At 35.4% G+C, this 17,184-nt stretch overlaps 1 protein-coding gene across 1 annotated transcript in view; it reads left to right on the top strand.

The window, feature by feature from the left end:
- LOC110467075 (neuroglian-like) overlaps nucleotides 1-16,356 on the top strand; it is a gene marked incomplete at its 3' end in the record, with an annotated part of 317,409 nt that extends 301,053 nt beyond the window's left edge. The window contains exons 7-11 of the mRNA XM_021523975.1: nucleotides 8,699-8,930; nucleotides 10,006-10,136; nucleotides 13,678-13,888; nucleotides 14,921-15,043; nucleotides 16,174-16,356. Coding sequence (XP_021379650.1) covers nucleotides 8,699-8,930; nucleotides 10,006-10,136; nucleotides 13,678-13,888; nucleotides 14,921-15,043; nucleotides 16,174-16,356 — 880 coding nt within the window. The remainder of the gene's footprint in view (nucleotides 1-8,698; nucleotides 8,931-10,005; nucleotides 10,137-13,677; nucleotides 13,889-14,920; nucleotides 15,044-16,173) is intronic.
- Between the last annotated feature and the right edge of the window lie 828 nt (nucleotides 16,357-17,184).

The following is a 17,184-nucleotide window of genomic DNA, read 5'->3' as shown; positions in this document are numbered from 1 at the left end:
CTTCGATGTTAAGTGAGAAGTGTAACAACATTTTGAGGTTTATACCAAATGGTTTGTTTGTACATAAAACCAAATCCAATTTTTTTAGAAACTGTTTTGTTCATCAGTACAATAACATCCCAAAATGAGCTCAACTCATTCACCCCTGAAGACACATTTCAACTTTTCCAATTCAAAGGTTGGAATAGTTCATTGTGAAATTTCGGAGGTGAATGAGTTAAACAGCTCTGCCATTTATAAACAGTCCTTGTATGGAGCCCCTGAATAACAGCCTCTCCCTTTTCAGTCCTTTTCATTTGATGATCTTGGGTATTCTAATGTATGCACATGACAAGCTAATATTTCAGGCCCATTTGAAATGAGCAGCCCTAAATGATGACTGATATAACGATGCGACCAAAGTCTGTTGGGGTGGTAGGTCCTGATAGAGCTAATTCAGGTTATTTACGGTAGTGACAGCAGAACGGTGCCCCAGATACGAGTTGATAGAATAAATGTTTTTCTATTGCTTTAACTTGGTTGATTACCTTAAAATTTGGTACCATTTTTTAGAAGTTTTTCTTGGAGAGAAAATTCTACAGATTATCAAGTGTCTAGGGATACTTGGCTGTTCAGGGTTCCTTCTCTTCTGCATTATTTCTCTAAACTGGTCATAACTTATTATTCTCGGTAGAATTATACATAATAAGTATGTCACCAGCAAGGGATGGTCGCTGATCACTGCAACGTGTGTAGATCGCATGCGGAAATAGATTTCAGGGAAAGCAGTAATTCACAAATGAACTGAATGGCTATTCAATACTTTCATTCAACAAGAAATTGTAATGAATATCATGCAGGAGAAAATGTTTATAACAATTACGAGGGACTTATACTGCAATTTATAATTCATTTTTCGGTGCCTTACAGAATTTGTTTTGTGATTGCGTAGCGGTCACCTAATTGATACGATGTCGGGCGACTAGGTTATCCCTCAGGACATACAGGATCAGTGCTGTTGTGGAGCAAGTTTAACAGATACTTGTCTTTAAGCTAAACACTGTACGGGGAAGCAAATTCAAATATGTTTGGCTCATACTTTTTTAAATGTGAGTCTTCAATAAAGGGGAAAAAGGTTTTTTATAACAATCATTCAATCATTTCAAATGGTATTTAAAAATAAATCTTTTCAAAATGAAACATTTTATTTCAAACCGGAGATTTAGTAAAAGGCTCCATTGTCCCTTTAAGAAAGACGATCCAGAGACATGATTTCTATATTTTCAAACTAACTAAGGGTATATATGCTACACTTTCACTTTGTGTGACATGACGTATCTCATGTACAACAGCATTCCATGCTCCATATGTCAAAGCTGATTAAGGGTTAAATGCTAACTAACTGTACTATATGAATCTCCTGTACAGGAGAGTTCCATTGTGACATGTATTATTTCGTGATAATTAAGAATTGATTAAGATAATCACAAACTAAAAAAGAAGTTAAACCAGGTATTTTAGAAAGTTATGAGAGACCAGGTATTTTAGAAAGTTATGAGAGCTAATTCTGAAAACATATACGAGTGTATTCAGGTAATTCTGAAATGTTCTATGTGTAAGATAGCATGTAGCCTTAACTCAGACTGCAATCACAGGTATAATTTGTTAGGTAGCTTGTGGCCTTAAATCAATCTGCAATCACAGGTATGATTTGTAAGGTAGCTTGTGGCCTTAAATCAATCTGCAATCACAGGTATAATTTGTTAGGTTGGTTGTGGCCTTAAATCATTAGTCTGCAATCATATGTATAATTTGTAAGGTAGCATGTAGTTTTAAAAAACTCCACCACAAATACACAGGTGTGATGTTTCTAAACATTTTTCTCAGGTAGGTAAGTATGGATTATGAAAAGTTCTTTTTACACAACCAATACAATGTTCTATGTGACGTTTCGATGACTAGTACGATATGTACACTGTCACCTTCATCAGACAAATGACCCATGAAGTGTTTGCACACAAAGGTGTGATGTGTTAGGTAGAATACAGGTATGATGTGTTAGGTAGAATACAGGTATGATGTGTTAGGTAGAATATATAGATATGTGAATCAACAAAACCTTACACAGACATCCATCTTTATTCATTGTTTTGTTCCTTCTATAGTGTTATGGAATCGTAGTATTCCTGGGTAAGGATCCTATTGCTCTTGGTTGCCCTCCTGTATTGTCTATAGATGTGTGGTATATCGTAGTGATCACAATATCAGACTTACCATCTGAGAAAAAAAAGTTGTGACAAATTCCCCGTTAAATGTCAGATGTCTATGACATTAAACTCGCAATCATAAAAATAACCTACTCCATGTTTTATGATGTCTTATAATGGCTAATGAGCACTTTTGTCATAGTTCTGTCGGGTCGTAGGAGTGTGCAGACATTTAATGGTGAAATGATCAAATCACTGATGTTGTGCGTTACATCTGGGGATTGCTAATGCTTTCAATGTGATTGTGTCTTCTATGTGATAAGTACGAGATAATAGTCTATAACTGTCAGGTGATCAGGTGAGGTGATGCACTGTTGGTAACATGTACAAGTTCTATATGACAGTAATAGAAGTAATTCTCTGTTGGTAACATGTACAAGTTCTAATTGACAGTAATAGAAGTAATTCTCTGTTGGTAACATGTACAAGTTCTATATGATAGTAATAGAAGTAATTATCTGTTGGTAACATGGACAAGTTCTATATGACAGTAATAGAACTCATTCTCTGTTGGTAAAATGTACAAGTTCTATGTGACAGTAATAGAAGTAATTGACAGTAATAGAAGGAATTCTCTGTTGGTAACGTGTACAAGTTCTATATGACAATAATAGAAGTACATCTCTGTTGGTAACATCTACAAGTTCTATATGGCAGTAATAGAGGTAAAGCTCTGTTGGTAACATTTACAAGTTCTATGACAGTAATAGAATTAATTCTCTGTTGGTACATGTACAAGTTCTATGACAGTAATAGAGCTAAATCTCTGTTGGTAACATTTACAAGTTCTATGACAGTAATAGAGGTAATTCTCTGTTGGCAACATGTACAAGTTCTATATGACAGTAATAGAGGTAATGCTCTGTTGTTAACATGTACAAGTTCTATATGACAATAATAGAAGTAATTCTCTGTTGGTAACATGTACAAGGTCTATATGACAATAATAGAAGTACATCTCTTTTGGTAACATGTACAAGTTCTATATGACAGTAATAGAGGTAATGCTCTGTTGGTAACATGTACAAGTTCTATATGACAGTAATAGAAGTAATTCTCTGTTGGTAACATGTACAAGTTCTATATGACAGTAATAGAAGTAATTCTCTGTTGGTAACATGTACAAGTTCTATATGACAGTAATAGAAGTAATTCTCTGTTGGTAACATGTACAAGTTCTATATGACAGTAATAGAAGTAATTCTCTGTTGGTAACATGTACAAGTTCTATATGACAGTAATAGAAGTAATTCTCTGTTGGTAACATGTACAAGTTCTATATGACAGTAATAGAAGTAATTCTCTGTTGGTAACATGTACAAGTTCTATATGACAGTAATAGAAGTAATTCTCTGTTGGTAACATGTACAAGTTCTATATGACAGTAATAGAAGTAATTCTCTGTTGGTAACATGTACAAGTTCTATATGACAGTAATAGAAGTAATTCTCTGTTGGTAACATGTACAAGTTCTATATGACAGTAATAGAAGTAATTCTCTGTTGGTAACATGTACAAGTTCTATATGACAGTAATAGAAGTAATTCTCTGTTGGTAACATGTACAAGTTCTATATGACAGTAATAGAAGTAATTCTCTGTTGGTAACATGTACAAGTTCTATATGACAGTAATAGAAGTAATTCTCTGTTGGTAACATGTACAAGTTCTATATGACAGTAATAGAAGTAATTCTCTGTTGGTAACATGTACAAGTTCTATATGACAGTAATAGAAGTAATTCTCTGTTGGTAACATGTACAAGTTCTATATGACAGTAATAGAAGTAATTCTCTGTTGGTAACATGTACAAGTTCTATATGACAGTAATAGAAGTAATTCTCTGTTGGTAACATGTACAAGTTCTATATGACAGTAATAGAAGTAATTCTCTGTTGGTAACATGTACAAGTTCTATATGACAGTAATAGAAGTAATTCTCTGTTGGTAACATGTACAAGTTCTATATGACAGTAATAGAAGTAATTCTCTGTTGGTAACATGTACAAGTTCTATATGACAGTAATAGAAGTAATTCTCTGTTGGTAACATGTACAAGTTCTATATGACAGTAATAGAAGTAATTCTCTGTTGGTAACATGTACAAGTTCTATATGACAGTAATAGAAGTAATTCTCTGTTGGTAACATGTACAAGTTCTATATGACAGTAATAGAAGTAATTCTCTGTTGGTAACATGTACAAGTTCTATATGACAGTAATAGAAGTAATTCTCTGTTGGTAACATGTACAAGTTCTATATGACAGTAATAGAAGTAATTCTCTGTTGGTAACATGTACAAGTTCTATATGACAGTAATAGAAGTAATTCTCTGTTGGTAACATGTACAAGTTCTATATGACAGTAATAGAAGTAATTCTCTGTTGGTAACATGTACAAGTTCTATATGACAGTAATAGAAGTAATTCACTGTTGGTAACATGTACAAGTTCTATATGACAGTAATAGAAGTAATTCACTGTTGGTAACATGTACAAGTTCTATATGACAGTAATAGAAGTAAATCTCTGTTGGTAACATGTACAAGTTCTATATGACAGTAATAGAGGTAAATCTCTGTTGGTAACATGTATATGTCTAGATGATGATAATGAAGTAATGATTTATTGGTAAAACGTATATTTATTTCAAATTGGATTGACATGTACATATATTCTTCTGAAGTATATTAGATGTCAATCAATAGTCAGCACAATGCTGATGGCTTCGGACTTGTCATGGAATCTTGTGTCTAATTAGCGATCTACACCATATTAAAACTGATATCGTGGCAGATTGGCCTATACGTGGATTAGGCAGTGATGAAGCTTCCCTTGTACCTTTGTCGGGGCGCGTGTCGCCAACCACTGGCTCTGAATTAGATTGTATCTTCCTAGTCTAGACGTGACAAAAGGTGGGGACCAGTGTCACACTCCGGTCGTGGAAGTAGTGGTTTCTCTCCATGCTGTGGAATGTAGGTTATGGCGTACTTATCATGGCGAGGCTGTTGATGTCCTTTTAAGACTTTAATGCCCCCAGCCGGGAAATGTCTCCTACGTGACAACAAATAGGTCCATCTATTTATTCTTGCCAGTCGAAGGGCATGTTACAACTGCCACCTTATTTTATCCACAAATGGATGTCGCATTGTTACTCTGATGCATTGTTTTTTAGTGGAATTGGTTTTCAGAAATGTTATGGTATTTGCTAATTATTACTCACAATTTATAGCTAAAGCTGGGACTGAAACTCTTTACTTCGAAAAATAAAATATTTTGTTCAATCTCAGATTTTTTTTATTTATATGCTTCAGGTTCCTCAGGTTTAACTATAGTAATCCTTTCTACTTACACATCAATACAGAAACATGAAATAAAAGATTAATTTTATTTTTAGGTCACCTGAGCTTTGCTCAAGTGACCTATTCATATCACTTTCCGTCCGTCGTCCGTCAACTTTTTACATTATCAACTTCTTCTCAAGAACCAGTGGATGGAATTTTTTCAAACTTGGTCAGAATCATCCTTGGTACATGAGGCTACCAAATTGTAAAATTGGGATTCCTACCCCAACCCTAGGGGCCAGGGCGGGGCCCAAAAGGGAAAATTAACCAATATTTCAAAAATCTTCTTCTCCAGACTCAGAGGTATAACAACCATTTTCTCTGTATGGATGGAAACATCATCAGGGGCTTTATTTAAATTGTAAATTTCAGGACCCCAGAGCTATTCGTTCTCCCTTGGGGAGGCTGTAAAGTTTACTATAGTTTATATAGGGAAACAACACTTTTGGGTATATTTTGACAATTTTCTGTTGGAAATTATTTTTACTTGGTGAGAATTATCCTTGGAGGAGGAAGATGGTTTTAAATTGTAAAATTGGGATTCCTACCCCAACCCTAGGGGCCAGGGCGGGGCCCAAAAGGGAAAATTAACCAATATTTCAAAAATCTTCTTCTCCAGACTCAGAGGTATTACAATCATTTTCTCAGTATGGATGGAAACATCATCAGGGGCTTTATTTAAATTGTAAATTTCAGGACCCCCGAGCCATCCGTTCTCTCTTGGGGAAGCGGTAAAATTTACTATAGTTTATATAGGGAAACAACACTTTTGGGTATATTTTGACAATTTTCTGTTGGAAATTATTTTTACTTGGTCATGCAGAATCCTCTTTGGTGGACGACGGTATCACATTGTAAACTTGGAATTCCTGCCCCATCCCCAGGGGTTAGAGTGGGGCCCCAAAGGGAACATTTTCAAATATTTTAAAATTCTTATCCTTTGATGACATGACAAGTATTGTATTTCACTTAGTTTACATGCTGATTTCCACATCACATCTAAACAATAAAATAAAGCTACCAGTACCTATGATATAACTCAGGTGACCGCTAAGGCCCTTGGGCCTCTTGTATTTTTTCTTATTGAAACTAATCCATCACCGAATTATTGAAAACAGAATCGGTGTGAACTACATGTTACTGGTGTTTTAAAATGAATCTTGAACAGCCATAATAAACACCATGTCTGGCTGGAAGGCTGTATGTGATTCATCCATTTCAAGGTTAAAGCTGTCCAACGCTGGTCGTCGGATTTTTCGTAACCGTACATTGTCTAATTGTTACATCATAGAAACGAAACATGGAATCCAAGGTTTGTTGGAAGCTTGAATCAGATTTCAAATTTCCTCTTTTATTTTCATGCAGAGTTTGGTGAAAACCTGGTTCTTGCCACCTTTCCCATGTCAACCAAAATCAAATTTACTTCTAAATTCTATTCGAGTTGATAGATATGCAGAGGCAGTGTTTCCATCATGGTAATTCAATCAGTTTCTCACGTAATTCGTTTAGTTTCAATATTTCAAGCGAACTCATCAGCCCGATGAAACGTAATTGTACAATTACTGTTGAAACATTTGATGCACATACAACCAGTAGTGTGTACCAAGTTTCCATCAATATCATTTCAATAAATGGATTAAAGTTTTAAGCTTCAAGGATGCAGAATTAAGCACATTTAAAGAACAAGTTGTTTCCATTAATGCATTTTAAAACACACCACTCCTGGGGTTCGATGAATGGATGAGTTTGTAGAGGATGCCGATCTTTTTTGTGTGTATTCGTACCAATCTTTGTGTCGACGAGGATGAGTGTCTCGTGACACCAGAGAGAGGCCTTTGTCACTTCCTGTTGGTGGATACGAAACTTATCTGACATTTTTCCCGATTTCATTCGTCACTTTCCTGAAATTGGACACTTTTTCTATCTACAATGGAATTGAAATTCAAGATTGTTTGGTGGCAACTTGATTAAATGTATTAAAGATTTGGAATATTGCCTCGATTATTTTTAAAGCTTGTGAAGATTATTATTACGAACAGGAGATAGGTATGAAGAGTTAGTCAATTTTGTTACAATATTTCTGGTGAATGAACCAGTAAAGAATGAAACAACAGAAGAAATTAATTTTACGCTAGATTACTCACGGATATGAAAACAACATTTTGGACAGCTAACTTTTGAATTGATCTGCAAAATGTTCATCACTGAATTATAATAAGATCAGCTGTTCTGATTGAGGTCAAAGAAAATGTAGGTTAAACATGTAGTGAACAGAAATGTTAAATATGCATGCCAGAACTAAGCCTGTCACTTGACTTATTTACTGTTCTGCCTATAAAATGTATGTGTTCCCTGAAGACAATGCAATCTCTCGTCACAGCTGGTCTCTCACAATAGATTCAATCTGATTCCAAATATAAAATGTTGGTCTTTCCAAATCAGGCCTTTTTCAGAAAGATAATATAATATGTTAATAAAAAAAAATCAAAATAATTGTTTGTAGTACTAGAACATGAACTACACACCTGTGATATGTGAATCACCTTGGTTTATGTAAGCTGGGAAACACATACCTAGATACACAGTTAATGTACTCATCAAGCTAACCGATTTTAGGGGAGATTTTCAGTTCTTTAATTTTGAATTCCTTTTACATATTGACCTTCTCCATCGTCGCTTTTTTTTGTACGGATAAACAAGGCTGTTTATTTCTTGTCTATAGTGGTTTCGAATATCAAAAATATTTCACCCCTTCATAATTACAATCATACCTGCCAAATTCTCAGCTTGAACTGAGATCCACAGATTGCCGAAATGCAGGTCAAGCAATTTCAGTATGTAAACTTTTCAAAGGTCATAAAAATCAGTAGTATAGTATAAACTATTATAAATTGCCTTACATGTCTTTTCTTGGAAGCATTTATTATTTAAAGCTTAGAATAGGTGACATTTTCAATGTTGGGATAGCTAGTACAAAGGTAGGAGATTTCCTACTGTACTACAATCTGTGCAGGTCATTGATGTCAGTGACTGCAAGCTTTACCTGTGCGTGACTTTAACGGCAGTTAGGTACAAATAAATGTGTAACCTTTGACCTTTTTTACTTCAGCCAATGCCACGGCTTTATCACAATGGACCAGGGTTTAAATACATCGTTTCCTGGCGACCAAAAGGAAGCACATACTGGAATACCAGAGAAGTTCGTAATTCAAATGCGAAACAGGTGGAAATAGAAGTTACAGACATATACGGCCTTTATGAAGTCATGGTTAAATCGGCCAATGATATTGGAGAGTCTTTCCAACCTCCTTTCATCAGGCTGGGCTATTCTGGGGAAGCAGGTGAGTGCAAAGTTCAAATATTGGTATCATTCAAAAGCATTCAGGGCTGTATTCATGAAACTATTCTCACGCTCAAGCATGGATTCTGTGTTCAAGTCTGATTTCTTGATCCGGTTATAACTTAATATTAAAATCTTATTTTGTCAATGATTTGGAAAAACCTTTAAGAGCCTTTGGGCTGAATACTGTTTTTGATTTTTTCATTTGACTTTTTGATTGTTTGACATGCATTAAGTGAGTTACAAGAAAGTTGGTTTGAGCACAAAATCCATGCTTGAGCATGAGAACGGTTTCATGAATAAGGGCCGAGGTGATAGGCAGTAAAATTTGTAGGCGTGGGCAGACATATATTGTCAGACTGTTGATGTAATAGAATCTACAGTCATTCTAATATACCTCAAAACTGCTGAACTCATATATATGGGACTGAAATAATGTTTGAGCATAAATGGTAAGGAAAACTGTAAATATAGCTAGTAAGGCTTCTGAGGGAAGGGACCGGGTATCTGTTTAGGGAAGGCAGTGTGTTTGACTGCAGTTCAGTAGTTAACCAGATTCTATTGTAGAAGTGTGCACTTAATCTCGAGGCAGCCATTTGTGAAATTCACTGTTTATGAAATAGGATGAAATAAAGAGTGTGCAGTTCTGTTGTTCTAAATATTGTATATTTTATGTCGACCACATGTGAGATGAGTCCTTGACTCAATGTGTTATCAAATTTAGATAAAGCCTATTATTATTATCAGTAAAACCTCCTTATACTGCATCCGTTTATCTAGAAAAAGTGTGCTGTTATAAAGAAGTTTAGTGAGTTTTGGAGGGAAATGAATAAAGGAACTCTTTAAAAATAAAGGAGAAAAAGGGACCTTGAAATATGTTAGCTGTTAAGGAAGTAGCAAATGGAATGAATGGCATTTTATCAAGGTTTATATGTACAAACATTTGGAGGAAATTTAATCAAATGTGTCAAAGCTTAAACAAAATAAAACTAGGCTAATGTTTAAACTTAATTCTCACCCTGATATTAAAATTCTCAATATTACTGATGTTAAAAAAGGTGTTTTTTCTTTTGCAGATCCAATTGTTTCACCAAAAGATTTTCGACTTGATCCAACCCAAAAAATAGAACCGCACACTGCAAATTTTATATGGGAATCAGTTGATACATCAGAGGAAAAAATACGTGGAAAATTTCGAGGATATAAGGTAGCGTTGAAATATCTATGTTAAGTTTTCTTTTTTCTTTTTCTACCACCTATGACCTAATTGCAGAGGGTTAAGACTGGTGTGTGGCTCTGTATGACCTTATTGTAGAGGGTTAACACTTGTGTGGCTCTGTATGACTTTATTGTAGAGGGTTAACACTATTGTGTGGCTCTGTATGACCTTATTGTAAAAGGTTAACACTATTGTGTGGCTCTGTATGACCTTATGGTAGAGGGTTAAGACTGTTGTGTGGCTCTGTATGACCTTATTGTAGAGGGTTAACACTTGTGTGGCTCTGTATGACTTTATTGTAGAGGGTTAACACTATTGTGTGGCTCTGTATGACCTTATTGTAGAATGTTAACACTATTGTGTGGCTCTGTATGACCTTATTGTAAAAGGTTAACACTATTGTGTGGCTCTGTATGACCTTATTGTAGAATGTTAACACTATTGTGTGGCTCTGTATGACCTTATTGTAGAAGGTTAACACTATTGTGTGGCTCTGTATGACCTTATTGTAGTGGATTAAGACTATTGTGTGGCTCTGTATGACTTTATTGTAGAGGGTTAACATTATTGTGTGGCTCTGTATGACTTTATTGTAGAGGGTTAAAATTATTGTGTGGCTCTGTATGACTTTATTGTAGAGGGTTAATACTATTGTGTGGCTCTGTATGTCCTTATTGTAGAAGGTTAACACTATTGGGTGGCTCTGTATGACCTTATTGAAGTGGATTAAGACTATTGTGTGGCGCTGTATGACTTTATTGTAGAGGGTTAACACTCTTATGTGGCTCTGTATGACCTTATTGTAAAAGGTTAACACTATTGTGTGGCTCTGTATGACCTTATGGTAGTTGATTGAGACTATTGTGTGGCTCTGTATGACCTTATGGTAGTGGATTAAGACTATTGTGTGGCTCTGTATGACCTTATTGTAGAAGGTTAACACTATTGTGGCTCTGTATGACCTTATGGTAGAGGGTTAAGACTGTTGTGTGTCTCTGTATGACCTTATTGTAGTGGATTGAGACTATTGTGTGGCTCTGTTTGACCTTATTGTAGAAGGTTAACACTATTGTGGCTCTGTATGACCTTATGGTAGAGGGTTAAGACTGTTGTGTGTCTCTGTATGACCTTATTGTAGTGGATTGAGACTATTGGGTGGCTCTGTATGACCTTATTGTAGAAGGTTAACACTATTGTGGCTCTGTATGACCTTATGGTAGTGGATTAAGACTATTGTGTGGCTCTGTATGACTTTATTGTAGAGGGTTAACACTATTGTTTGGCTCTGTATGACTTTATTGTAGAGGGTTAACACTATTGTGTGGTTCTGTATGACCTTATTGTAGAGGGTTAACACTATTGTGTGGCTCTGTATAACCTTATTGTAGAGAGTTAAGACTATTGTGTGGCTCTGTATGACCTTATTGTAGAGGGTTAAGACTATTGTGTGGCTCTGTATGACCTTATTGTAGAGGGTTAAGACTGGGGTGTGGCTCTGTATGACCTTATTGTAGAGGGTTAAGACTATTGTGTGGCTCTGTATGACCTTATTGTAGAGGGTTAACACTATTGTGTGGCTCTGTAGGACCTTATTGCAGAGACCTTCCACATGTGACTAAATTTGTACTCTTGATCTGGTACATTTGTTATTGTGAGATCGGATTTGACTAAATAATACAATTTTAGTATTTAGTACAATGAAATTCTGTTGTGTGATTTTGTCAGTACATTTTCCTTCCAAGTGCGGCAAACTGAACAATAACACAAAATATTTTAGACACCAATTAATACCTGTCTAAATGGATCTGCCTAATTATGTAACATATCCGACGCTGAACCACAAATGTTATCAGGCATGTCACTTTAATTGGAGCTTCTTTTAGTTTCTCATCAAAATAAGCTTTAAAACTGCAAAATTTTGGAGGGCACTGAATTTATTACCGATTTGTTACAAAACCAACAGCACAAGATGACACATTAATCTCGAAAAACAAGATGAAAACCAGGAGAACATAGCATTCAATTCCGATGCATCTGTGAAATGAACTTTTCAAATTAAAAATCAGCAAAGAAAGATTTCTTCTGAGATATTCATCACAGCACTGTGCCGTGTTTCTCCTGTTGGCCTGATCTAGTCAATGCCATGGAGAAAATTGCTGCCATCGCAAATGTGAATTCGCAATAACTTAGATTTGCAGAAACACCAAACAAAGCTGGTGAATTGGTTTAGAGGATTAGCTGTTATGTTACAAATGGAACGTATTTTAATTTCTGGCTGATATTAAAACCAGTAATTTAGAATTTTATCCCATCAGAAATTTTATAGAAATTGAAAACCGGTCATTTTATAGCATGCTTTTAATGCGCTCAGTTTCTAGGAATTTTTACCGAAAAATGCATCTTGACTATAATTTGTCTTAACATGAAAGTGTCACTGAAGCCTGACAACCCTCAGTAGACAGAAATAGGTGTGTTCCATTAAGATGAACTTTAAGAATTGTCCCTCCTCTTGATAACAATGTACTGGTCCTTTATATAGATCGCCCAAAGAGGCTTAGGCATTTGAACTTTTAACATTTTAAAAATAACTTGGATTCCCCAGATGCCTTTAATTGTTTTGTCATCAGAGCTAAGTGCTGTCAACCTTCTAGGAAAACAATCTTGGAGGAAGGTGTGTTGGCTCAATTTGTTGGAAGACAATGTACAGAAATCAAAATATCAAACCTCGTTTTCACAAAAATTTTGAAATAAAAAACCATTTATAACTTTTGTGAAACCATTTTTTTTTTTTTTAAATGTTTGTAATGTCATAATTTCTGTGTGAACCAATTCTGACAAACCTATTTATATTCTCTGTTGAAACCACTGGCAGTTTATGTTTAAACAACCCTGTAACACTAATATTGTTTCTGTGAAAACCATCCAGTAGAATTTCTGTAAAAAAAATGTTTTTACAGTTTTTGTTAAAACCACTTATTTCAATAAAACAAATTTAAGGTTTGAAGTGGAAAGTAATTGTAGCTTCAGTGTAGTTTTGTTTTGCTGATTCTTTTATGAATGTGGTTTCTCATAATGACTGCTGTGATTGAACACCTCAGATGTTCCAATAAGATTCTATTAAATATTTCAACACTCGGTTATTTTGACAATTCACCAATATACCAATCAGATGCTCTGGAATATTCATGACATTAAGTAGAGGGCCAATCAGATGTGTACTTTCAATATTTATTGTGACCTCCAACCTACCTGTGTATTGGAATCTGGTACATTGTGCTAGCATATATTTCAATACCAAGCTAACCAGATATTGTCCCAAAGTAAGCTGCTGCTGCCCTGGTATCTAAGACTTTTATTCCGTCATGTTTTATGTGATCTTTAGCCATTAACCTCTGTAGCTGTTTACATTCCACTATATTTATTTGTGACCTTGCATGAGCAAACATCCAGAAGGTTTTGAATTCTGTACGACCCAAGAACTACAAGTACATAACATCTGTCTGATATTCCCCTAACCTCTTAATTTTAGTTACGATATTGGAAGTCAAGTGAAGGTCGCCATAAGTGGAAGGAAGTGGATGTAGTCGTGGAGACAGGAGAGGGCTACCAGTTACCGGACGTGCGGGCGGCCATTGATGGACTTCCTGCCTACACTGCCCTGCGTGCCCAGGTGGCTGTCATGAATGGGCATTATACTGGCATGCCAAGTCAGACCATCGACTTCAAAACACCAGAGGGAGGTAATCAGGACAACTGTTCAAACCATTTTTCACATACAGATATATACAACTTTTGATTCACATACATAGAAAACAAACATCAATTGTTTATGTTCATAAAAACAATAATCGTTACACAAGGTAATCATTTGTTGATTGAACTTTTTAAGCAAGAAAATTTAATGATGATTTTCCTAACAGCTTGCTGCCAATAAATAATGTATAATTGTTGATAAGAATAGGAATTGTCTGTGATATGTAGTCTTTCTGTCTGGGCCGAACCAAAAAGTGAAAATCTAAACGACAGGTAAAGTGATTATATCCCCTAGTTTGTTTGAAAGTTTAAAAACACGTACTCTGGAATGTCTTGAAATTTACTTAAAGATGGCACATTTTGAAATATCAAAGATCTTTGAAAGTACATGTCATAAGTTTTAGATGTCTTTCCTGATTTGATTGCATTAATAGGATGCAGATTTAATTTCCATTGTTGCTGATTCTGTCAGATGTTGGAACCTGCATGTATAATTATTTAGATTTTTTTTATCTGTTTTTCATAACGGTACATCTGCCTGTGTTGTGAATTGATTATAATGTCATAAATGACACTGTGAAGAATTAAGAACAGAGTTGGTATTTAGTTACATTATTCTGCCAGGCTTCCCAGAATCTGTTTTCTTTGACAGAATCAGTTTCTCTGTAGCTAACAAACCAAAATCAAATTCACATGACAGACAACCGTTTCAAATTCTGCAAACTTGATGGCACATAGTTTAATTCATGTCGCAGACTCCGCCATTCAATTAGCCTAAAATAAAATAAATCGTATTGAATTGCCTCGCTTGGCTTTGACAGACGGGGCTGGTCAGAACGTGTGGCATCGTTGTCCCAGACACCTTAATGAGGACACAGTGATTTATATTTATCGAGACACAGCAAGCGCCGAAATGTGGCAATATGTGAAAAAACTCGTGCAGCCTGCCAATGGCATTGAACTGATTTAAGGAATGGAGTTAGTTACTCATCATTACTTTTTTTTATTTTTTTTCACAGTGCCAGGTCCTGTGCGGAAACTACATGTGGAAAAACGTGGCAAAGATTATATTCTTTTAAAATGGCTACCACCAGATGAACCAAATGGCATCTTGAAAGGATATGACATAGGCTACCAGCCGGGTAGGTATCTTCAAATGCAATTACAACACTGATACATGTTGCCTTGTTTTATATTCGAGTAAGATTTACTGTAAAGTGGTTATTTTCACAAGGATGATATTTTTCGCTTTTTCGAGGGCATATACATGATTGTGAACATTTGATTGTGTAATCATATGACACATGTGGCAAAATATAAAAATATCATCACTGTTTTAACAAAATAAAAGTGTACAATGTCAGTTTAAATTGATCTAAACAATGCATCTTTGATTCTTGGTAAAATTTAAAAAGTCAAAATTTAAGATGAAATAGTTCAAGGACATTTCATGTTCAGTCTGACAAGGTTCCCCTTCTCTGCTCAGACTCCTGCTTTAAGCTGAAGTAACATATTTAATTGAACCGGGACTGCCAGGATTACAGTAAATAATGTATATAATCAAACAAAATAGTTCAAATTTGATTTTGAAATCGGTTTTGAAAACACTCTAAAAAGCCTTAAAGGAACAAACATTTGGCTTTTAATACCAAATTAACGTTTAAAGATACACTTCTAGGCTCGTGTAAACATGAGATCCTGAGGTTCTTTCATTCTATTTTGTGGTAGTCCCTTGAGAAATTGGAAGTATTTGTACTACAATATGAAACAAAGTTTGAACATGTAATGATCTAAATGCTTTTAAGTGAAAATGGTTTGATTTGGCTGGCGTTGTCCCCAGTGACAGACTTCGAGACTCACTTGTCTGTGTGACTGTGTGGTTCATGAGCCGGGTGTGATTGACCTGCACTGTATTACTGTATCCGCGATATACACAGGGATCACAACCTTATTGAATTAGGCGCTTTCATTTGGCATACCAGGATTGCGTCCTTAAAGCTGTAACAAAACCAATGAATATAAGAGGTATAATTTAGGCTGATGTTGCTTCACCGATGCGGCGCCACAATCTTCCTGGATGAATAATTCATTGCTACGCAATCAGATGTTTTCTCACGACCGTTAACTTTCAACTTTCTTTGGTGGTTGTGGCAAATTTGATTTAGACCTGTTAAAAAGGTGGGGGCACATGACTCTGTGATGTATGTACGGTTACAAGCCCACACTTTTGTTTACTCAAACCGTTCTCTTTTTTCCTTCTTTTTATCACTAGTGATCGGCGCTAAGTATGGACCAGTTAAGTCCCTGAAACCACAGATCACAAACCCGTCAGTTTTAGGGGCCCGCATCCGGGGCCTGCAAACCAATCACAATTATAGGTTCTATGTTTGGGCTCGGACAAAGACTGGGAGAGGTTCACCCGTCTTCATGGAGGTGAAAACAGCCGATGATTCTAGTAAGTGTTATTATCTAGCATGGAAGTAAATAAACATTGTAGCATTCCACTGCCTCTTTTTATCTGTCAGCTTGTCTTTGTTTTTGTTATATTTTCCTTTTTGTCACTGTCTGAGATTGTTATTCAAAGATTAAGATAATCTGCATTGTTTCTTGGATTTTAATTTAACTTTTTTTTTTATCTGACATTGATTTCTCCTATGCTATGACATAAAAAACAGATATGTAGTTGCAAACACTTTTATTGTCCAATAATGATCAAGAATTTTGTTTTACAATTTAACGAAAAAGACATTCAAATTCAAATTTTTCGTTGTCTGCATAACAACACTACTGTAGTTGATGATGTCATAATATCGATGATGTTATCGAATTTACTGAACATTGCCGGTACCAAAGCCTGTTGTGATTTTTGAGACAGTTAATCTGGACTGGTGATCAAGGCCTCGTTACAATTGAGACGTCATAATCATTGCTGGCCAATACTGGCTGTTGGCTCTTCCATTTATTGAAAGTCTTCCATAAATTTCATTAAGAAATATGAAATATGAATAACAATCTTATGTCGTAACGCCGATGCACATTAGTCCATTTTTCTGCAAACCTATCGAGAGTTATAGGACTATTAAACAATAAACTCTGATGAAGAGAATACAGTTTATAACTTAATTGTAAACTACATAGAAATAAGAGCCTCCCAAACATTACTTTATGAGTGTGAAACATTGTAAACTGTTGTAAGGTAAACCTAATCAGTAATCAATATAAAACCAAAACAATCGACTCAATTCTGGTGACATTTGAATTGCATTATAACTGATCACTTATA

The sequence above is a fragment of the Mizuhopecten yessoensis genome, unplaced genomic scaffold, assembly GCF_002113885.1.
Source record: "Mizuhopecten yessoensis strain PY_sf001 unplaced genomic scaffold, ASM211388v2 scaffold11157, whole genome shotgun sequence".
NCBI classification, from domain to species: domain Eukaryota; kingdom Metazoa; phylum Mollusca; class Bivalvia; order Pectinida; family Pectinidae; genus Mizuhopecten; species Mizuhopecten yessoensis.
The sequence above is the reverse complement of the archived record's forward strand: the minus strand, read 5'-3'. Positions and strand labels throughout refer to the sequence as shown.